This window comes from Ranitomeya variabilis, chromosome 7 (assembly GCF_051348905.1).
Source record: "Ranitomeya variabilis isolate aRanVar5 chromosome 7, aRanVar5.hap1, whole genome shotgun sequence".
NCBI lineage: Eukaryota > Metazoa > Chordata > Amphibia > Anura > Dendrobatidae > Ranitomeya > Ranitomeya variabilis.
In genome coordinates, this window is record NC_135238.1 from 237,509,637 (window position 1) to 237,534,745 (window position 25,109).

Below are 25,109 nucleotides of genomic sequence, written 5' to 3' on the forward strand. Positions count from 1 at the left end.
GAACATTGGAGCGAGATTGCACAAAGAATTGCAGATTTTGAAAAGTCTCAAATGATAAAATTAGCTAAAGCATCTGGATAATGGAGACTGCGCCCATAACAAGATAAAAGCAGATGAAACCAAGTAAAGGCGACGTAAAGAGAGAAGCAGATGAAATAATGAATAAAGCAGATCATAAAAATGACCATCAGAACCATTGTTACTCCAGCGCAAAGGTGACGATGAATCGGGGACAAAGTGTCTGTACATGTTCCCTAATGTCCTGAAATGAGGGCGAGACAGGAGAAAAGCGGCGGCTGCACAAAGCTCGTCTCCGCCAGTTCATGTAAGAACAGATATAAAAAGTCACAAAGTCTATAAAACATAATGACACTGAACATATGGAAAGCACGGCGGCGCTTCCCGCTGACCTGGGGCGTAGCACTGAAAGAACAGCCCCAAAAATCGGAATACGTGGCAAACGTCTATGTATCTCCCAGACAGAGACCGACTTCTGCATGTCATGGAGGAATGGAAGTTACTCTCCGAATTTCCGGTAATGCCCCCTCCATGTACGGCGTTATATGGAAGCTCGGCACTCTCACAGAGGGATCAAAAACTATCAGAGAAAAAGCACAGGAGGTGCAATTAGGTTTAACGGTTCCTTTTTGTGTCCCTTCTTAGTCTGCGCTCTTCACACTGTGGATCAGAAATTGAATTTTGCCAAACAGCAGACAAATCCCCAAATGACCAAAATTATTCTGTTTTCTGCAAAATCCTCCAGATATTTACTTCCTGCTGAGTCCAGGGGCAACAAAGCTGCAAATATTCTCTGTATTTACTGTAACCTCACAATAATGATTAATAGGACAGGTCGGAGAAGCATCTGAGCAATAGCAAGACATGATGAAGAAGAAGAAGAGGAAGAAGAGGAGGACCAAGAGGAAGATGAGGAGGAAGAAGAAGAAGAAGAGGAGGACCAAGAGGAAGATGAGGAGGAAAACAAATAGGGAGAAGAAGCAGAGGAAGAAGAGGATGAAGAATAATCAAAGGAAGAAGAGGAAGAGAAATAGGAAGAGGAAGTCGAGGAAAAAAGTGTAAGTAGAAGAAGAGGAGGAAGATGAAGAATAGGGAAAAGAAGAAGAGGAAGTGGAGGAAAGAGAAGTGTAAGTAGAAGAAGAGGAGGAAGATGAAGAATAGGGAAAAGAAGAAGAGGAAGTGGAGGAAAAAGAAGTGTAAGTAGAAGAAGAGGAAGATGAAGAATAGGGAAAAGAAGAAGAGGAAGTGGAGGAAAGAGAAGTGTAAGTAGAAGAAGAGGAGGAAGATGAAGAGTAGGGAAAAGAAGAAGAGGAGGTGAAGGAAAAAGTAAGAAAATCGAGAATTGGAAAAAAAGAAGAAGATGAAGAAGAGGAAAGGGAAGAGGAAAAGGAAGAGAAAAAGGGATAGGAAGAAGCGAAGGAAAAGGAAGATGATGAACAAGAGGAAGAGGGAAAATGAAGAGGATGAGTAAGAGGTAAAAAGATGAGGAAGAAGAAAAAGAAGGGGAAGAAGAAGAAGAGAAAGAAAGAAGGAAAAAAAGAAGGTTGAAAAATTGTTCTTTATACTTGATAAAGATTGGAATACCGTTCTCTGTGAAGAATATGTGATGACTGGTATTATTGACACAAATTATTTCACATGAGAAAAGTGATTAACAAGGAAATACACATAATAACTTTGTAACAATCAGGATTTTAGCGTCTGATGGATCCATTCACTGTAATGATGCATATAATACAGTAGGAGAAAGCAATGGAAACATAACGAGCCCAAGTCACCGGATGGAGGCTCCGTCTGACCACATTTCTGGAATATCCCCCTTACTGAGGCGACACAATAGCTCAACCGCACCGAACGCCCACTTCAGTAACACTGCCAAAATGGAGGCTGGGAGCACACATTATGATTATTGATCTTTATTTCTTCAGTACTGCTTTCTCCTCTTGGGAATTATTCCTCACTCACTTCCTTCAGGAGAGACAATGAGAAGAGAGAAAAGTCTGGAAATCAGTGACATTTTGTGATGTCGGAGGAGCCTCATAAGACATATGGTGGAGCAGGGAAGGGTGCAATGTACAGCAGGTTTGGGAAGGGGCCAAGCTGGACCCCTGGTCTGCAGGAGGTATAGCTGGGCCCCTGGTCTGCAGGAGGTATAGCTGGGCCCCTGGTCTGCAGGAGGTATAGCTGGGCCCCTGGTCTGCAGGAGGTATAGCTGGGCCCCTGGTCTGCAGGAGGTATAGCTGGGCCCCTGGTCTGCAGGAGGTATAGCTGGGCCCCTGGTCTGCAGGAGGTATAGCTGGGCCCCTGGTCTGCAGGAGGTATAGCTGGACCCCTGGTCTGCAGGAGGAATAGCTGGACCCCTGGACTGCAGGAGGTATAGCTGGGCCCCTGATCTGCAGGAGGTATAGCTGGACCCCTGGTCTGCAGGAGGTATAGCTGGGCCCCTGGTCTGCAGGAGGTATAGCTGGGCCCCTGGTCTGCAGGAGGTATAGCTGGGCCCCTGGTCTGCAGGAGGTATAGCTGGACCCCTGGTCTGCAGGAGGAATAGCTGGACCCCTGGACTGCAGGAGGTATAGCTGGGCCCCTGATCTGCAGGAGGTATAGCTGGGCCCCTGGTCTGCAGGAGGTATAGCTGGGCCCCTGGTCTGCAGGAGGTATAGCTGGACCACTGGTCTGCAGGAGGTATAGCTGGGCCCCTGGTCTGCAGGAGGTATAGCTGGGCCCCTGTTCTGCAGGAGGTATACCTGGACCACTGGTCTGCAGGAGGTATAGCTGGGCCCCTGGTCTGCAGGAGGTATAGCTGGACCCCTGGTCTGCAGGAGGTATAGCTGGACCCCTGGACTGCAGGAGGTATAGCTGGGCCCCTGGTCTGCAGGAGGTATAGCTGGGCCCCTGGTCTGCAGGAGGTATAGCTGGGCCCCTGGTCTGCAGGAGGTATAGCTGGGCCCCTGGTCTGCAGGAGGTATAGCTGGGCCCCTGGTCTGCAGGAGGTATAGCTGGGCCCCTGGTCTGCAGGAGGTATAGCTGGACCACTGGTCTGCAGGAGGTATAGCTGGGCCCCTGGTCTGCAGGAGGTATAGCTGGGCCCCTGGTCTGCAGGAGGTATAGCTGGGCCCCTGGTCTGCAGGAGGTATAGCTGGACCACTGGTCTGCAGGAGGTATAGCTGGGCCCCTGTGGCCCCATGCTGGTCTCGTACTGTGTGACAGCTGCTGTTGGCGCTCATATCTTGGTCTATACCAACAATTACGTTACTAGTTGTAGGTTCCATAAACTCCTTCATTGAATTGTCGGGAGCAGCTTGTGATTTACCAGAAAGTCCAATAATAGATCTGCGACACCTACATGAATGGCCGCCCGTGGATCAGCTGTAATCCGCCCTGTCATTGATTGTAACTACGACGTTTATTTCTTTCCTTCAGGATTTCACCATTCACAGAAAAGCTCCAATCAGAGGTTTATTCATCCAGAGCTGGAAATTCACAAATTCGCTAATTAAGTTCCATTCCCCGCCTTGCTCGGAGTTGGTGCGGAAGCCGGGGTGACTGTGCCCCTTTATGACTCGCAGGGATTGTCCTGTCGACATTTCACCAAATTCTGCATTTGTTAATCTGCAAATAGGAAACTTCTAAATCTGCAGATAAGAAGGTGACAGCACGGAGCACCCGCTGGACGTCTGTGTTATTAGGTCTCCTAAATCCATGGAAACGTCACCCGAACATGAAGGACCAGGACGCGACTTCTGCCCACAACCACAGACCTATGTCCTCCATACACAGAGCACTAAACCCGCACTACACTGGATACAATCCACAGCTGCAATCACATGAACCTCTACATATTCTCCATTTATGTGTACAATAAAAGTCTACACACCCCTGTTCAAATCCCAGGTTTTGTTATGTAAAATAATCCTTCCAAGAAGAATCATTTCAGAACGTTTCCCTCCTTTCATGTCGCCCATAATCTGTACAAATCCAGTGACAAACAAACTAAAATCTTTTCAGCTGGAAAAAAAAAATTAAAGAACTAAAATATTGTGGTTGCATAAATCTTCACACCCTTACACTAATACCTGTGAATTTCTGACAGAGTTCAGTCTTTTTGGGTCGGGGTTTATCAGTGCGGCACATCTAGAATTGGTGATGTTTGCCGGCTCCTACTTGAAGCAGCTCCACATCTGTCAGATTGCGGGGCATCTCCTGTGTACAGCGCCCTCTTCAGGTCACCACAGATTGCGGGGGCATCTCCTGTGTACAGCGCCCTCTTCAGGTCACCACAGATTGCGGGGGCATCTCCTGTGTACAGCGCCCTCTTCAGGTCACCACAGATTGCGGGGGCATCTCCTGTGTACAGCGTCCTCTTCAGGTCACCACAGATTGCGGGACATCTCCTGTGTACAGCGCCCTCTTCAGGTCACCACAGATTGCGGGACATCTCCTGTGTACAGCCTCCTCTTCAGGTCACCACAGATTGCGGGGACATCTCCTGTGTACAGCGCCCTCTTCAGGTCACCACAGATTGCGGGGGCATCTCCTGTGTACAGCGCCCTCTTCAGGTCACCACAGATTGCGGGGGCATCTCCTGTGTACAGCGCCCTCTTCAGGTCACCACAGATTGTGGGGACATCTCCTGTGTACAGCCCCCTCTTCAGGTCACCACAGATTGCGGGGACATCTCCTGTGTACAGCGCCCTCCTCAGGTCACCACAGATTGTGGGGACATCTCCTGTGTACAGCGCCCTCTTCAGGTCACCACAGATAGCGGGGACATCTCCTGTGTACAGCGTCCTCTTCAGGTCACCACAGATAGCGGGGACATCTCCTGTGTACAGCGCCCTCTTCAGGTCACCACAGATTGCGGGGACATCTCCTGTGTACAGCGTCCTCTTCAGGTCACCACAGATTGCGGGGGCATCTCCTGTGTACAGCGTCCTCTTCAGGTCACCACAGATTGCGGGGACATCTCCTGTGTACAGCGCCCTCTTCAGGTCACCACAGATTGCGGGGACATCTCCTGTGTACAGCGCCCTCTTCAGGTCACCACAGATTGCGGGGACATCTCCTGTGTACAGCGTCCTCTTCAGGTCACCACAGATTGCGGGGACATCTCCTGTGTACAGCGTCCTCTTCAGGTCACCACAGATTGCGGGGACATCTCCTGTGTACAGCGTCCTCTTCAGGTCACCACAGATTGCGGGGACATCTCCTGTGTACAGCGCCCTCTTCAGGTCACCACAGATTGTGGGGGCATCTTCTGTGTACGGTGTCCTCTTCAGGTCACCACAGATTGCGGGACATCTCCTGTGTACAGCCTCCTCTTCAGGTCACCACAGATTGCGGGGACATCTCCTGTGTACAGCGCCCTCTTCAGGTCACCACAGATTGCGGGGACATCTCCTGTGTACAGCGTCCTCTTCAGGTCACCACAGATTGCGGGGACATCTCCTGTGTACAGCGACCTCTTCAGGTCACCACAGATTGCGGGGGCATCTCCTGTGTACAGCGTCCTCTTCAGGTCACCACAGATTGCGGGGACATCTCCTGTGTACAGCGCCCTCTTCAGGTCACCACAGATTGCGGGACATCTCCTGTGTACAGCGCCCTCTTCAGGTCACCACAGATTGCGGGGACATCTCCTGTGTACAGCGCCCTCTTCAGGTCACCACAGATTGCGGGGACATCTCCTGTGTACAACGCCCTCTTCAGGTCACCACAGATTGCGGGGGCATCTCCTGTGTACAGCGTCCTCTTCAGGTCACCACAGATTGCGGGGACATCTCCTGTGTACAGCGCCCTCTTCAGGTCACCACAGATTGCGGGACATCTCCTGTGTACAGCGCCCTCTTCAGGTCACCACAGATTGCGGGGACATCTCCTGTGTACAGCGCCCTCTTCAGGTCACCACAGATTGCGGGGACATCTCCTGTGTACAACGCCCTCTTCAGGTCACCACAGATTGCGGGGACATCTCCTGTGTACAGCGCCCTCTTCAGGTCACCACAGTTAGCGGGGACATCTCCTGTGTACAGCGTCCTCTTCAGGTCACCACAGATTGCGGGGACATCTCCTGTGTACAGCGTCCTCTTCAGATCACCACAGATTGCGGGGACATCTCCTGTGTACAGCGTCCTCTTCAGGTCACCACAGATTGCGGGACATCTCCTGTGTACAGTGCCCTCTTCAGGTCACCACAGATTGCGGGGCATCTCCTGTGTACAGCGCCCTCTTCAGGTCACCAGAGATTGCGGGGGCATCTCCTGTGTACAGCATCCTCTTCAGGTCACCACAGATTGCGGGGCATCTCCTGTGTACAGCGCCCTCTTCAGGTCACCAGAGATTGCGGGGGCATCTCCTGTGTACAGCATCCTCTTCAGGTCACCACAGATTGCGGGGGCATCTCCTCTGTACAGCACCCTCTTCAGGTCACCACAGTTAGCGGGGACATCTCCTGTGTACAGCGACCTCTTCAGGTCACCACAGATTGCGGGGGCATCTCCTGTGTACAGCGTCCTCTTCAGGTCACCACAGATTGCGGGGACATCTCCTGTGTACAGCGCCCTCTTCAGGTCACCACAGATTGCGGGACATCTCCTGTGTACAGCGCCCTCTTCAGGTCACCACAGATTGCGGGGACATCTCCTGTGTACAGCGCCCTCTTCAGGTCACCACAGATTGCGGGGACATCTCCTGTGTACAACGCCCTCTTCAGGTCACCACAGATTGCGGGGACATCTCCTGTGTACAGCGCCCTCTTCAGGTCACCACAGTTAGCGGGGACATCTCCTGTGTACAGCGTCCTCTTCAGGTCACCACAGATTGCGGGGACATCTCCTGTGTACAGCGTCCTCTTCAGATCACCACAGATTGCGGGGACATCTCCTGTGTACAGCGTCCTCTTCAGGTCACCACAGATTGCGGGACATCTCCTGTGTACAGTGCCCTCTTCAGGTCACCACAGATTGCGGGGCATCTCCTGTGTACAGCGCCCTCTTCAGGTCACCAGAGATTGCGGGGGCATCTCCTGTGTACAGCATCCTCTTCAGGTCACCACAGATTGCGGGGCATCTCCTGTGTACAGCGCCCTCTTCAGGTCACCAGAGATTGCGGGGGCATCTCCTGTGTACAGCATCCTCTTCAGGTCACCACAGATTGCGGGGGCATCTCCTCTGTACAGCACCCTCTTCAGGTCACCACAGTTAGCGGGGACATCTCCTGTGTACAGCGCCCTCTTCAGGTCACCACAGATTGCGGGGACATCTCCTGTGTACAGCGCCCTCTTCAGGTCACCACAGATTGTGGGGACATCTCCTGTGTACAGCGCCCTCTTCAGGTCACCACAGATTGTGGGGACATCTCCTGTGTACAGCGCCCTCTTCAGGTCACCACAGATTGCGGGACATCTCCTGTGTACAGCGCCCTCTTCAGGTCACCACAGATTGCGGGGACATCTCCTGTGTACAGTGCCCTCTTCAGGTCACCACAGATTGCGGGACATCTCCTGTGTACAGCGCCCTCTTCAGGTCACCATAGATTGTGGGGACATCTCCTGTGTACAGCCCCCTCTTCAGGTCACCACAGATTGCGGGGACATCTCCTGTGTACAGCGCCCTCTTCAGGTCACCACAGATTGCGGGGACATCTCCTGTGTACAGCGCCCTCTTCAGGTCACCACAGATTGTGGGGACATCTCCTGTATACAGCGTCCTCTTCAGGTCACCACAGATTGCGGGGACATCTCCTGTGTACAGCGTCCTCTTCAGGTCACCACAGATTGCGGGGACATCTCCTGTGTACAGCGCCCTCTTCAGGTCACCACAGATTGCGGGGACATCTCCTGTGTACAGCGCCCTCTTCAGGTCACCACAGATTGCGGGGACATCTCCTGTGTACAGCGCCCTCTTCAGGTCACCACAGATTGCGGGGGCACCTCCTGTGTACAGCGCCCTCTTCAGGTCACCACAGATTGCGGGGGCATCTCCTGTGTACAGCGTCCTCTTCAGGTCACCACAGATTGCGGGGACATCTCCTGTGTACAGCGCCCTCTTCAAGTCACCACAGATTGCGGGGGCATCTCCTGTGTACAGCGTCCTCTTCAGGTCACCACAGATTGCGGGGGCATCTCCTGTGTACAGCGTCCTCTTCAGGTCACCACAGATTGCGGGGGCATCTCCTGTGTACAGTGCCCTCTTCAGGTCACCACAGATTGTGGGGGCATCTCCTGTGTACAGCCCCCTCTTCAGGTCACCACAGATTGCGGGGACATCTCCTGTGTACAGCGTCCTCTTCAGGTCACCACAGATAGCGGGGACATCTCCTGTGTGCAGCGTCCTCTTCAGGTCACCACAGATCAGGTCTGGGCCATTACTAAACTTCCATTTTCTTGTGAAGAAGCCATTCTATTGCTGATTTGGAGGTCACTTAGGGTCATTGAAATGCTAAAAGGTGAAATTCCTCCTCATCTCCGCATCTTCTGATGTAAAATTTACTGATATTTGTTACTGTTCAAAATTTTCTCCGTCTTCGCTAAAGTCCAAGTTCCAGATACTAAAGAACAGCCCCAAAGGAAAATGCTGCCTCCACCATGCCTAACTGTGGGGATGGTGAGATTCTGTGTTGTGCAATGTCATCTTCGCTCCTTTTAGAATTATGGTCAAAAAGTCACCTTTGGTCTCATCTACTATATAATTGTCTAAGGGTCACTTCCGTCTTTCTGTCTGTCTGTCTGTCACGGATATTCATTGGTCGCGGCCTCTGTCTGTCATGGAATCCAATGGAATCGCTGATTGGTCTCGCCAGCTGCCTGTCATGGCTGCCGTGACCAATCAGCGACGGCCACAGTCCGATTAGTCCCTCCCTACTCCCCTGCAGTCAGTGCCCGGCGCCCGCTCCATACTCCCCACAGTCACCACTCACACAGGGTTAATGCCAGCGGTAATGGACCACTTTATGCCGCGGGTAACTCACTCCGTTACCGCCGCTATTAACCCTGTGTGACCAAGTTTTTACTATTGATGCTGCCTATGCAGTGTCAATAGTAAAAACATCTAATGTTAAAAATAATAAAAAAAATAAAAAATCATTATATACTCACCTTCCGCCGCCTTTCCAGGTCCTCGCGACGCTCCGGTGACTGCTCCATGCAAGCGGCAGGTTCCGGTGGCAAGGATGGTATGCGAGAAGGACCTGCCATGACGTCACGGTCATGTGACCGCGACGTCATCACACCCTGGGACCGGAAGCTGCCGCCTGCACCGCACACAGGCGACAGAACTACAAGGGGCCCTTGGAAGGTGAGTATATGTTTATTTTTTATTTTTTAACCTGTGACATACGTGGCTGGGCAATATAGTACGTAGCTGGGCAATATACTACGTGGCTGGGCAATATACTACGTAGCTGGGCAATATAGTACATGACTGGCCAATATACTACGTGGCTGGGCAATATACTACATGGCTCTGTGCTGTATACTACGTCGCTGTGCAATATACTATGTGGCTCTGTGCTGTATACTACGTCACTGGGCAATATACTACGTGGCTGGGCAATATACTAAGTGGCTGGGCAATATACTACGTGGCTGGGCAATATACTACGTGGCTGGGCAATATACTACATGGCTCTGTGCTGTATACTACGTCACTGGGCAATATACTACGTGGCTGGGCAATATACTACGTGGCTGGGCAATATACTACGTCGCTGGGCAATATACTACGTGGCTGGGCAATATACTACATGGCTGGGCAATATACTACGTGGCTGGGCAATATACTACGTGGCTGGGCAATATACTACGTGGCTGGGCAATATACTACGTGGCTGGGCAATATACTACGTGGCTGGGCAATATATTACGTGGCTGGGCAATATACTACGTGGCTGGGCAATATACTACGTAGCTGGGCAATATAGTACATGACTGGCCAATATACTACGTGGCTGGGCAATATACTACATGGCTCTGTGCTGTATACTACGTCGCTGTGCAATATACTATGTGGCTCTGTGCTGTATACTACGTCACTGGGCAATATACTACGTGGCTGGGCAATATACTAAGTGGCTGGGCAATATACTACGTGGCTGGGCAATATACTACGTGGCTGGGCAATATACTACATGGCTCTGTGCTGTATACTACGTCACTGGGCAATATACTACGTGGCTGGGCAATATACTACGTGGCTGGGCAATATACTACGTCGCTGGGCAATATACTACGTGGCTGGGCAATATACTACATGGCTGGGCAATATACTACGTGGCTGGGCAATATACTACGTGGCTGGGCAATATACTACGTGGCTGGGCAATATACTACGTGGCTGGGCAATATACTACGTGGCTGGGCAATATATTACGTGGCTGGGCAATATACTACGTGGCTGGGCAATATACTACGTGGCTGGGCAATATACTACGTGGCTGGGCAATATACTACATGGCTGGGCAATATACTACGTGGCTGGGCAATATACTACGTGGCTGGGCAATATACTATGTGGCTAGGCAATATACTACATGGCTGGGCAATATACTACGTGGCTGGGCAATATACTACGTGGCTGGGCAATATACTACGTGGCTGGGCAATATACTACGTGGCTGGGCAATATACTACGTGGTTGGGCAATATACTACGTGGCTGGGCAATATACTACGTGGCTGGGCAATATACTACGTCACTGGGCAATATACTACGTGGCTGGGCAATATACTACGTGGCTTGGCAGTATATTATGTGGCTGGGCAATATACTATACTATACAATATACTATATTCTAGAATACCCGATGCGTTAGAATCAGGCCACCATCTAGTCTGACATAACACTTTATTTCTTTGCAGACTTGAAGGAAATTTAGGCAAAACATAGCTGGGCTTGGGTGAACTTATTTGTAAGAAAAGTCTTTCATCTTGCCCCCAATCACACAGGCTGGACATATAAAGAATACCGAAGATTGTTGTCACATGCAGGACACAACCAGGACTGGCCAGAAATTTCTGAAGATTCTTTAATGTTGCTGTCGGCCTCTTGGCCACCACCACCACCACCAATTTTCTTCTTGTCTTTTAATCAATTTTTGAGGAATATCCAGTTCTACATAATGTCACTTTTTTGCCAAATTTCAGCTCCTTCCTTGTGATGTTTTCATAATGTCCACGGTATCTAAGAGCTCAGAAATGTTTTGTATCTTCTCCTGATAAAATCTCACAGTGAGATCCTTTGCTGGGTTGTCAGCTGTTTACAGACCAGAAAATGTCTGGAAAATCCTCCCAGAACTGCGACACTTTCTATGGGGTTAATCAGAATCACTGTAAATGACGACGACTGAGCACTGACTACTGTGTAACATGAGCGTAAACTTGATTGGCTGATTCTGAACAAAACCATGCCCCAATTATAAGAAGGTGCTCACACATGAAATGATTCTTCTTGGTAGGATTTTTTTTAAATGACAAAAAACTAGCATTTTAACAGGAGTGTATATACTTTATATCCATTGTATAAGGTCTCCTATATATTCTGTTTTCTGTTATATTTATTTATTATAAAATACCAGTCCACCAGTGATAATGGGAATTCTGGGAATTACCTGTCCTTAATGGCGCACATATCGATCTGCAGATCGGAGAAGTTCCCCAGGGCTCCGCGCTGCACCGAGATCAGGTCCTTGGGCTGATTATCAATAAATATGAGCCTCATGCATCCTTGAAATGAAGAAATGGGATTTGTGCAGGAGGAATCTGTCAGCGGATCCGGACAACCTGCGCAGCGAGAGACAAAGGCTCGGCATGTCAGCACAGCTTGGATAACGCATTGATTTTATATCAGCCATTGCCGAATGTCCCTGATTTCCCAATATTTCCCACATTTCCTATATCACATAAGCTTTATCATAACATATCAGAAGCTCGGGTCTCTAGAAAAGGAATTAAAGATTATTCCTTTATGGGTTTATTAAATGTTAATAAATTGTTTCTTCACTGGGAAAGAGACACACATCAAATGTTACAGAAGGATGAGACTGCGCACAGTGACTGCACAGGAGGATGAGACTGCGCACAGTGACTGCACAGGAGGATGAGACTGCGCACAGTGACTGCACAGGAGGATGAGACTGCGCACAGTGACTGCACAGGAGGATGAGACTGCGCACAGTGACTGCACAGGAGGATGAGACTGCGCACAGTGACTGCACAGGAGGATGAGACTGCGCACAGTGACTACACAGGAGGATGAGACTGCGCACAGTGAACTGCACAGGAGGATGAGACTGCACACAGTGACTGCACAGGAGGATGAGACAGAGCACAGTGACTACACAGGAGGATGAGACTGCACACTGACTGCACAGGAGGATGAGACTGCACACAGTGACTGCACAGGAGGATGAGACTGCACACAGTGACTACACAGAAGGATGAGACTGCACAGTGACTGCACAGGAGGATGAGACTGCGCACAGTGACTGCACAGGAGGATGAGACTGCACACAGTGAACTGCACAGGAGGATGAGACTGCACACAGTGACTGCACAGGAGGATGAGACAGAGCACAGTGAACTGCACAGGAGGATGAGACTGCACACAGTGACTGCACAGGAGGATGAGACTGGGCACAGTGAATACACAGGAGGATGAGACTGCACACTGACTGCACAGGAGGATGAGACTGCACACAGTGACTGCATAGGAGGATGAGACAGAGCACAATGACTGCACAGGAGGATGAGACTGCACACAGTGACTGCACAGGAGGATGAGACTGCGCACAGTGACTGCACAGGAGGATGAGACTGCGCACAGTGACTGCACAGGAGGATGAGACTGCGCACAGTGACTGCACAGGAGGATGAGACTGCGCACAGTGACTACACAGGAGGATGAGACTGCACACAGTGACTGCACAGGAGGATGAGACTGCACACAGTGACTACACAGAAGGATGAGACTGCACACAGTGACTACACAGAAGGATGAGACTGCACACAGTGACTACACAGAAGGATGAGACTGCACACAGTGACTACACAGGAGGATGAGACTGCACACAGTGACTACACAGAAGGATGAGACTGCACACAGTGACTACACAGAAGGATGAGACTGCACACAGTGACTGCACAGGAGGATGAGACTGCACACAGTGACTGCACAGGAGGATGAGACTGCACACAGTGACTACACAGAAGGATGAGACTGCACAGTGACTGCACAGGAGGATGAGACTGCACACAGTGACTGCACAGGAGGATGAGACTGCGCACAGTGACTGCACAGGAGGATGAGACTGCACACAGTGAACTGCACAGGAGGATGAGACTGCACACAGTGACTGCACAGGAGGATGAGACAGAGCACAGTGAACTGCACAGGAGGATGAGACTGCACACAGTGACTGCACAGGAGGATGAGACTGGGCACAGTGAATACACAGGAGGATGAGACTGTGCACAGTGACTGCACAGAAGGATGAGACTGCACACAGTGACTACACAGGAGGATGAGACTGCACAGTGACTGCACAGGAGGATGAGACAGAGCACAATGACTGCACAGGAGGATGAGACTGCACACAGTGACTACACAGGAGGATTAGACTGCACACAGTGACTGCACAGGAGGATGAGACTGCACACAGTGACTACACAGAAGGATGAGACTGCACACAGTGACTACACAGGAGGATGAGACTGCGCATAGTGACTACACAGGAGGATGAGACTGCACAGGAGGATGAGACTGCACACAGTGACTACACAGGAGGATGAGACTGCACACAGTGACTGCACAGGAGGATGAGACTGCACACAGTGACTGCACAGGAGGATGAGACTACACACAGTGACTGCACCGGAGGGTGAAACTGTGCACAGTGCCTACACAGGAGGATGAGACTGCACACAGTGACTACACAGGAGGATGAGACTGCGCACAGTGACTACACAGGAGGATGAGACTGCGCACAGTGACTACACAGGAGGATGAGACTGTGCACAGTGACTGCACAGGAGGATGAGACTGCGCACAGTGACTACACAGAAGGACGAAACTGCGCACAGTGCCTACACAGGAGGATGAGACTGCACACAGTGACTACTCAGAAGGATGAGACTGCACACAGTGACTGCACAGGAGGATAAGACTGCACACAGTGACTACTCAGAAGGATGAGACTGCACACAGTGACTGCACAGGAGGATGAGACTGCGCACAGTGACTACACAGAAGAATGAAACTGCGCACAGTGACTGCACAGGAGGATGAGACTGCACAGGAGGATGAGACTGCACACAGTGACTGCACAGGAGGATGAGACTGAGCACAATGACTGCACAGGAGGATGAGACTGCACAGGAGGATGAGACTGCACACAGTGACTGCACAGGAGGATGAGACTGAGCACAATGACTGCACAGGAGGATGAGACTGCACACAGTGACTACACAGGAGGATTAGACTGCGCACAGTGACTACACAGGAGGATGAGACTGCGCAGAGTGACTGCACAGGAGGATGAGACTGCACACAGTGACTACACAGGAGGATGGGCATACCTCCCAACTTTTGAAGATGGGAAAGAGGGACAAAGTTAAATTGCGGCAAATTTTAGGCCACGCCTCTGACCACACCCATTCATAACTAGTCACACCCATATCCACGTCCCAACCACACCCATTTAGCACTGCTGATCACACTGTTTCATATACAATAATTATAAACAAAAAAATATGGCCACACAGTGCTCCATACTGTATAATGGCCACACATGATGCTCCATACTGTATAATGACCGCACATGATGCTCCATACTGTATAATGACCCCACATGATGCTCCATACTGTATAATGACCCCACATGATGCTCCATACTGTATAATGGCCACACATGATGCTCCATACTGTATAATGACCCCACATGATGCTCCATACTGTATAATGACCCCACATGATGCTCCATACTGTATAATGACCGCACATGATGCTCCATACTGTATAATGACCGCACATGATGCTCCATACTGTATAATGACAACACATGATGCTCCATACTGTATAATGCCCGCACATGATGCTCCATACTGTATAATGACCACACATGATGCTCCATACTGTATAATGACCGCACATGATGATCCATACTGTATAATGACCGCACATGATGCTCCATACTGTATAATGGCCACACATGATGCTCCATACTGTATAATGCCCGCACATGATGCTCCATACTGTATAATGCCCGCACATGATGCTCCATACTGTATAATGACCACACATGATGCTCCATACTGTATAATGCCCGCACATGATGCTCCATACTGTATAATGGCCGCACATGATGCTCCATACTGTATAATGGCCACACATGATGCTCCATACTGTATAATGCCCGCACATGATGCTCCATACTGTATAATGACCGCACATGATGCTCCATACTGTAAAATGACCGCACATGATGCTCCATACTGTATATTGGCCGCACATGATGCTCCATACTGTATATTGGCCGCACATGATGCTCCATACTGTATATTGGCTGCACATGATGCTCCATACTGTATATTGGCTGCACATGATGCTCCATACTGTATATTGGCTGCACATGATACTTTGTACCATATAATGGCCACACATAGCTACTCCTACACACGCGGCTGCGCTCCTTACAATTTGCACACACGGCTCCTCTCCATACACCTCGCACAGACACGGCTCCGCTCCATACACCTCGCACACACATGGCTCCGCTAAATACACCTCGCACACACACGGCTCCTCTCCTTACACCTCGTACACACACGGCTACATTCTGTACACCTCACACACACACGGCTCCGCTCCGTACACCTCGTACACACACGGCTCCTCTCCATACACCTCGTACACACACGGCTCCATTCTGTACACCTCACACACACACGGCTCCGCTAAATACACCTCGCACACACACGGCTCCACTCCTTACACCTCGTACACACACGGCTCCGCTCCGTACACCTCTTACACACACGGCTCCATTCTGTACACCTCACACACACACAGCTCCACTAAATACACCTTGCACACACACCTTAATTGTGCCAGGATTTGCTGTCTCATTATAGCACATTATGATAGTGTCAGACTGTCACAGGGGCTTTGGCTTTGCCCTTTTTTGCGTGGGGAAAAAAAGCAGCCACAATAGCGTCGTCACCCTCTCCTCCTCTGAAATGCACTGACTGGAGTGTCAGTGAGTCATCGATCTGTGAGCACTGGAGGCAAACAGGGAGGCTGTGAGTGTCCATCCCTCCCTGCTCAGCCCCAGACTCATTCCACGCACGATTTATACTAGCAGGCATTATCAGCAGTCCACACTGGTCTGCTGGCAGCTGCTTATATTGCCGCCGGCACTCAGGCTCTGCTGTTACATACCTCAAACTAGAAGTGTCCCCTCTCTCTCCCTCTCTGAACAGTGACGCTGGGAGACTCAGGAACATACAGGGGAAGGGGCGTGGCCTAACAAAAGGGGGCGTGGCGGAGTTTCTCCTGCTCTGTGTCCGGGACCACAGCGTCCTGCGCTGGACAGCGGGGCACAGCATGAAATCCGGGACAATCCCGCACAATGAGGGACGGTTGGGAGCTATGGGATGGGGCTGCACACAGTGACTACACAGGAGGATGAGACTGCGCACAGTGACTGCACAGGAGGATGAGACTGCGCAGAGTGACTGCACAGGAGGATGAGACTGCACACAGTGACTACACAGGAGGATGAGACTGCACACAGTGACTACACAGGAGGGTGAGACTGTGCACAGTGACTACACAGGAGGATGAGACTGCGCACAGTGACTGCACAGGAGGATGAGACTGCGCACAGTGTAGCCCATGTCACCTGTAAAAGATAAAAAAATAATAAAACACCATATTCCTCCACTGTCCTACGATGATCCATTAATGGGCCATGTCCCACGACAATCCGGATGATTTGTATAGCAGTCTCATCAGTCTCATCAGTGACATGAGAAAGGTCATATAGGTGATGAACCCCGGTCACCTACCTGACGATAGTGCGAGTGAGAACTTTTTCACACAGTGAGTGGTCCTGTAAGTTGGGTGACGGGAGTTCGTCAGTTGTGAATTCTGGTGACCTTTCTCACGTCCCTTGCAGGAAGGTAATCACGCTCCTGTCTCAGTATATTCTGGCTGACATGGATAGCGGTTGCATCACTGATGAGACCACTATCAAAATCATCCGGATCATCGTGGAACATGGCTCATTAATGGATTATCATCAGACAGGTAAAGAATATGTTGTTTTATTATTTTTGTCTTTTATGAGGGACATGGGTTTCACTGGATTATCTTCTCATAGAACAGGTGAGGAACATGGTGTTTTTTTATTTTTTCGCTTTTACAGGGGACATGGGCATCAATGGCATAAGCATAAGGTGAGTCTACTTTGCTTTTTTACTTCAACTAAAGTATTTTATTTTGGCTATGTCTTTATTACAATCTTTCTAGGGGGTTAGTAATGGGGGTGACTTATAGATGCCTCTCTATTACTGCCTTGTGGGCTTGATGTCAGCGGCCATAAAACTGCTGACATCAACTCCAAACCTATTACCCAATTTACCACTGCACCAGGGCAAGTGGGAAGAGCCAGGCAAAGCGCCAGAATTGGCGCATCTAATAGATGTGCCTTTTCTGTGGTGGCTGTGGGCTGCTATTTTGTGGCTGGGGAGGGCCAATATCCATGGACCCCTCCCAGTCTGAGAATACCAGCCCCCACCTGTCTGCTTTAGCTTGGCTGGTTGTCAAAAATGGGTATGGTCCCCATGCCATTTTTTTTGTAAAAACAACTTATTTATTTAAATCATTTAAAATAAATTTCATGGGGACCTCTCCATTCTTGATAACCAGCCAATAAAAAGGTGACAGCTGAGGATTGTAGCTCGCTGCTGTCAGTTTTGCCTGTGCTGGTTATCAAAAATAGAAGAAACCCCACGTCATTTATTTTTATTATTTTTTTTATTTATTTACAGCAAAGGCGCTGCCTGATAAATACTCTCATAAGCCTTGACCACTCTGACTGCTACCAGCGAGAGCAGGTGTAGGATGATGAGAGTAGTAGTCTCATCAGCCGACGCCTGAGACAAGCGGTAACCTTTTTACTGCCGGTCACGGCTGCTAGCTCACATGTTGTCATCTGACTGCACAGGAGGATGAGACTGCACAGGAAGATGAGACTGCACATAGTGACTGCAAGCAGTGATTGAAGGAGAGCGAATTGCATATAGTAACAGGAGGATGGGATGAGAAACACATAGTAAGTGCACAGGGGGATGAGACAATGACTGCACATGAGAGATGCACATAGTGACTGCACAGACAGAAGAGATGGCATACTGATTATAAAGGCAGAAGAGACTGCACAAAAGTAGACAGGCATGCAGGCAGATTTGCAATGTAGCCTGATGTTACACTTTACACTTCTGTCGATAACATTAATAACATCTGTCTATCCACCCACTCATCCCCATCACAACTGAAAATCTCACCTCCAAAGAAATACTGGTGCCCAGTAGAGATCTGTACTGGGAGGGTGGCTCGGACGGAGGAAGCAGCCCCATTATCCAGAGTTAGTGAGATGCGATGTCTTCTCGCATTGATGGCGACTGAGTGCCATAAACCGTCATTCAAATCACTGCCTAGAAAATGAATCGTAAATTATTCCTGAAGGTTTTATTAACTGTGAATATGAGCAGAAGATGAGTAAAGATGGAAGAGGTGAAATATTAGAGCGTTCATGTCTGAGGTCTCGCCACTTTCTCTTCTGTGTCCTCTGATCTTCCTCCATTCTCCAGATTTATTATCTGGCATTGTTTCTTTTTAATAATAACCTTCTATTTAATAACTGGAGTGTTTGATTGTTACAATGTTGCGCAGCCTCTAATCATGCACAGGAGGAAACACCAGATCTCACCGGTGATGCCAATCACTAAGTAAAATCTTGTCATAACCTTTGTATCTGAAGAGTCAGGGATGAACATGGCCCAAGACGAGGCCGCTCAGCCGTCTGTGGTGACAGAAGTAGAGAAGTCTGCTCCTATGTGGAGCCGCAACTTGTTCTTGTGTCGTGTAACATATTTCTTCATATTTGTGTCATATAAAAACATCCACAAGTATCCAATGATTTATTATGTGAACCTCTATTATAAACTCCTATATAAAGTATAGCGCATTATAAAGAAGGACTCTTTACGGTAACAGCAGTCAAATGTCAGAAAATCAATTACTAAAGAACAACAAAGGGTCTAATGTTAACCCCTTAGTGACCACTCGGTCGTCTTTTTACTGACCTGAGATGAAAGAGAATGAAGGGTGAAAACGCAGCAGCTGTGAGCGGTCCCCTACAGCCGCCACCCTGCTGCATCAGCCGCGATCAGTGTTGGCACCGATTATGGCTGCTTAACCCCTTAGACGCTGCTGTCAATAGTGACTATGGCATCTAAATGGTTAACAGAATGCGGGGTCTCCCTCTTTAGCCCCATTTGCACACTGAGATTGTGACTCTGCAGTTCTGACGGTTGTCATTGCAATTCACGGACAAATAAAGGCCCTAGAGTCTGCCGGCTATAGCGGTCTGTTCAGGACTTATCAACATTTTAGTGGTTAAACAAAACTTTTTATTCCTGTCATTGCACTTTGCATTAATTCCTGAAAAGCGCTGGAAGAGTTAATCAACAACCTGACAGCAGTTGATAATATGTTGAGGGTTGTTGTTTTTAAAATGACATCACTTTGTTTTGTTTTCCAATATGTCAGTCCCTCAAAGTCACTTTAAAATTTAATAGAGCCCTAAAAAATACGTTCTGTAAATTTCCTTGCAAAACTGAAAAATTGCTACAAATTTTTAACCTTTCTAGCATCCAAATCAGCAGTGATGCTGATGTTCGGTAGACATTGGGGCAACGTCATGTATTAGCTATGTTGTATGACTATCTGGATTATAGGGAGAAACATTCACAGTTTGAAAATTAATAATTTTTCTACATTTTTGTCAAATTTCTGATATTTTCATATCACAAAACATATCGACCTAAATTTGCCACTCAAATAAGGCATAATGTGTCCCGAAAAAACATTCTCAAAATTACCGGGATGTGCTGAAACATTGCAGAGTTATTGCCACATAAAGTGACACTGGTCAGATATGAAAAGTGCGGCCTCGTCACTAAGTGTATCCGAGAATATGTGTGATAAAGTCATTAACTGATACAAAGTAGAAAGCATTTTGTTACAATGTTTAGGGAGATTGCAAGACTTTAACAATACCTGGATACAGATAGAGAGGGAACTTTAGTACAGGGTTAATCCATGCATCCATGTAGGACCTTCAGTAAATCTATCCTGACTTGAAAACAATTTCATCACTAACCAGTAACAAACCGCACAATTGGACCTTCTGCAACAGTCATAGACATATAGGACTCTTCCCCATAGGGAATAATTACAGATGGTAGATTTTACCACTATTTTATGCACACCTAGCCGTATGCAAGTGCCTCTACTTCTTTTTTTTCTAGAATTTCTATTTTTAATATTGATTTTTTTTAAGATATAAAGTTCCTATTATCATCTCAGCCTTGAATCTATCACTTTGAAACCAATTAGTGCGAGGCCCCTATTGTGATTGCCAATAGCTGAAATACCAACTGGAGCCTTGGGAGCAGCCGTGAGATATCATCATATGTCGCCGGCTTCTGGATAATAGCACAGCTCGCGAAGTCGTAAGAAAGCTGCAGCTTGTGCTTCTCCCCCTGTCCAGTAACTGTTTATTAATATATTGTTAGATTTATTCTTGAACATAACAAATTACATGTTTATCTTGATGGAGCAACAAAGTCCCTTCAAAAATCGAGAAAAACAGGATAAATCCTTGACATTGGCAGCTGCCCCGAGAGGGACCTCAAGGTGTGCTACATTGTTACTAGGTACAAAAACTATCTGTGTAATACTGACAACCATAATGGGCAAAACACAGAATGAAATGACTATAATAGCAGTTATATTCTTGTACATAGGGGCAGTATTATAGTAATTATAATCTTGTACATAGGGGCAGTATTATAGTAGTTATATTCTTGTACATAGGGGCAGTATTATAGTAGTTATATTCTTGTACATAGGAGCAGTATTATAGCAGTTATATTCTTGTATATAGGGAGCAGTATTATAGTAGTTATATTCTTGTACATAGGAGCAGTATCATAGTGGTTATATTCTTGTACATAGGAGCAGTATTATAGTAGTTATATTCTTGTACATAGGGGCAGTATTATAGTAGTTATATTCTTGTACATAGGAGCAGTATTATAGTAGTTATATTCTTGTACATAGGGGGCAGTATTATAGTAGTTATATTCTTGTACATAGGAGCAGTATTATAGTAGTTATATTCTTGTACATAGGAGCAGTATCATAGTGGTTATATTCTTGTACATAGGAGCAGTATTATAGTAGTTATATTCTTGTATATAGGAGCAGTATTATAGTAGTTATATTCTTGTACATAGGGGCAGTATTATAGTAGTTATATTCTTGTACATAGGGGGCAGTATTATAGTAGTTATATTCTTGTATATAGGGGCAGTATTATAGTAGTTATATTCTTGTACATAGGGGCAGTATTATAGTAGTTATATTCTTGTACATAGGAGCAGTATTATAGTAGTTATATTCTTGTATATAGGGGCAGTATTATAGTAGTTATATTCCTGTACATAGGGGCAGTATTATAGTAGTTATATTCTTGTACATAGGGGCAGTATTATAGTAGTTATATTCTTGTACATAGGGGCAGTATTATAGTAGTTATATTCTTGTACATAGGGGCAGTATTATAGTAGTTATATTCTTGTACATAGGAGCAGTATTATAGTAGTTATATTCTTGTATATAGGGGCAGTATTATAGTAGTTATATTCCTGTACATAGGGGCAGTATTATAGTAGTTATATTCTTGTACATAGGGGCAGTATTATAGTAGTTATATTCTTGTACATAGGGGGCAGTATTATAGTAGTTATATTCTTGTACATAGGGGCAGTATTATAGTAGTTATATTCTTGTATATAGGGGCAGTATTATAGTAGTTATAATCTTGTACATAGCAGCAGTATTATAGTAGTTATAATCTTGTACATAGGGGCAGTATTATAGTAGTTATATTCTTGTACATAGGGGCAGTATTATAGTAATTATTTTATCGTGTACAGATAAGATTTTTTGCTTAAGAAAATTAATACTTTTTTAGATATTTTTCTTTTTGGCAAATATATTTCCATGTGATTGTGCCCTCTTTTGAAGAAGATAAAATCTGAATGAATTGCTTATTACATGTCACAGCAGGAGATTATCACTAGAGGACTAGTATATCTGCTGCCATGTAGTCCTCCATATTCATGAGAGCTGTATAACCCTGCCCATACCACTGATTGGCAACTTTCTGCCTACGCACAGTGCACACAGGTGTGGTCAGGGTTAAACACAGCTTACAGAGAGAGCTGGTAGATCAGCAGCAGATAAAGTGACACATTGCTGGAATCAGGGTCTCTACCCCTGTATTATGCTAATACGGGAAATAAGGGAAATATGGGGAGCAAATTGGGGAGCAAAAACCTGGTTTCAGATTTCTTCTTAACTGGCTCGATATTGTTAAATGCTTTACAATCAATCTTTCCTTCAACATTTTGTAACGAACTGCTGAAGATTATGTGAGTGCGGCATAAATTGAAATCTGATGTATGAAGGGAAAATTCTGAAAACACGTTCAATCTTTCTGTGTTCCCATGGTTACAGATGATAAATAAAGCCCGGGGAATATTTTACTCTTCTTCATGCCTGTGTGTTACAGAGAAGAAGACGAGAGGGCTGAGTCATGCACGTCTACAATGTCCTATAATAACCCTCAGGCATATTGGTCTGCACAGAAGCTGCATACATAAAACGGCACAAGACTTTGTAAATCCATGGCAGTTGCAAAGCTGCTTAATTTGCTGGTATATTTCTTAGTTGCATCTGATTTATGGATACATTGTGTATAATTATGATAAAAAGGATATTATGCAGAACCCTCATAAGAGAAGACTGGGGAACCAGATCAGAAGGACGATGCATCTCCTTTGGGTTCATCCTATAATGTCTTTGTGTAAGATGTTGTATGACCCCAATTAAAGGCTGAGGACCAGCTAGTGCTCGGCGCCTTCTCTGTCTTCATGCCCAGCACTTGGTTAGTAAGACTATAAACCCATGGCCACATCCATCATCACTTCTCTGACAGCTTTTGGGCTTGAATTTCTCTCAATTGGTGAATTGGTCTCAAATCAAAAAGTCACCAAACGATTTGCGCCAAGTTGTCTTTTATAATTAGTTGTCTGATTTTCATGTGACTTTTCCATGTGCTTTACATAAAATCATTAAATATGACTCCCCCCCCCCCCCATCAAACTCAGAGGAATTTTGTCACTTTTTGTGCAACATTTTGCAACATTGGATTTTGCACAACATTCTTGAATGGAGTGCATCATTTCAATGAATTTGGAGCAAAAAACGGCAACAAAAAAACACAAGTAAAAATAGAAAAGAGACATAAAAACATAAAAATAGCAAATAATGATTTAGGACCCTGGATATTGTCCACCTAGACCAGATCGAATAGAGAAGAAGTGTCCAGTGGTTGCTACAAATATCAGTGAGAATGCTCCATACAGACATCACATCTGCAGAGAACATCGGTGGTCCCTCCGCTCGCCCGAGTACAGGAATCGGGGCTCATGAGGTGATGGAGCATGAAACAAGAAGATGCTCAGCATGATGCCTGCGTTAGGTCACCCCTGGGAGGACACTTGTCAGGGGATCTCAGGGATTCTCACACTTTAGGAAAAACAAGCACAGGACTGAGGCATGAAAACGTTACCTGCGCTTATGGGCTGCACATTCCCCATCTCCTCAATCATCAGGAGCAATTTCCCAGAAAACAGCTGAAGAATGAGAAGACCAGAGTCTCCGGAAAGATTCGAAGAAAGCAGGAGACCATCACTGTTCCATGTGCGGAAGTGGAAGCTCAGGGAGAGGTCGTCCATGTGCGGAGCGCCCGGGAGGAGCAGATAACTGCTGCTGGAGCTCATGAAGGTCACAGGAACCACATGGGGCTCGGAGCACGAAAACGTTATATTCCCCTGGAAAAAAATGAAAGTAGGTTAATTGCACGAGAAATAACCCCAAACCCAAGAACATTCTCCATGTAAAGGACTTGTTAGCACTTGGGTGACAAAATGTGGTAAAAGGCGGCCGAGACTCAACGTTTTATTTTCACGTTATTTTACAAATCTCTTGTTAATGTAATAAGTTGCATTTAATCAAAGTCAAATGATCCGAAAATAAAGAAAAGCAGAGTCTTCTGCAAGCACAAAAGTTCACAACTAAATGCGGAGCGACTTGTATTGTTCATGATTACTGTGCTTGTTTTTATTATGTCTACCGCCTTCACGTGTGAAATAAATGGTGCTAGAATAATAAATAATAAGATGTGCAATGCGCTGAAGTTATGAAGTCAATGGTTTACAGTATGTGTGATATTTATAGCGGGTCCCTATAAAACAGGAGCAAATACTAAGTATTCCACAGTCCAAGAGATTGGGACAAAAAAGTCATCCAGAGAGAAAGCAGATGAATTTTCTGGTTCGAGTCCATGAGTCCAGGGGCTTTAAATGAACAACTTGGCTTCATTAGCTTTATATAAAATTGTGTAGAGTTCCAGGAGTCTAAAACTTTTGGCAAGTTATATCGGTCCTTGCAGACCACGACAAATCTGTAGTAAATATCTTCTATTAGGGGGTTGTCACAATCTATATGCTTTCTCCATACCTATTCCTTTTGCTGCCTATTCATGGCACATTGACATCGGTCGGTCCTTTATATTTATCTTTATTTCTATTTTTATGTTTATATATATATATATATATATATATATATATATATATATATAGTTTATTACTCGGAATAGATCTGCGCATTAGCACCTCTTTTGAGT

The 25,109-nt window shown here is 46.8% G+C and overlaps 1 protein-coding gene across 1 annotated transcript in view; it reads right to left on the reverse strand.

The window, feature by feature from the left end:
• The window catches only part of CNTNAP5 (contactin associated protein family member 5), a 251,802-nt gene that overhangs the window by 87,152 nt on the left and 139,541 nt on the right, over positions 1–25,109 (reverse strand). Inside the window, exons 8-10 of the mRNA XM_077273262.1 lie at positions 23,994–24,255; positions 18,574–18,723; positions 11,619–11,790 (exon numbers count right to left, since the gene is read on the reverse strand). Coding sequence (XP_077129377.1) covers positions 11,619–11,790; positions 18,574–18,723; positions 23,994–24,255 — 584 coding nt within the window. The remainder of the gene's footprint in view (positions 1–11,618; positions 11,791–18,573; positions 18,724–23,993; positions 24,256–25,109) is intronic.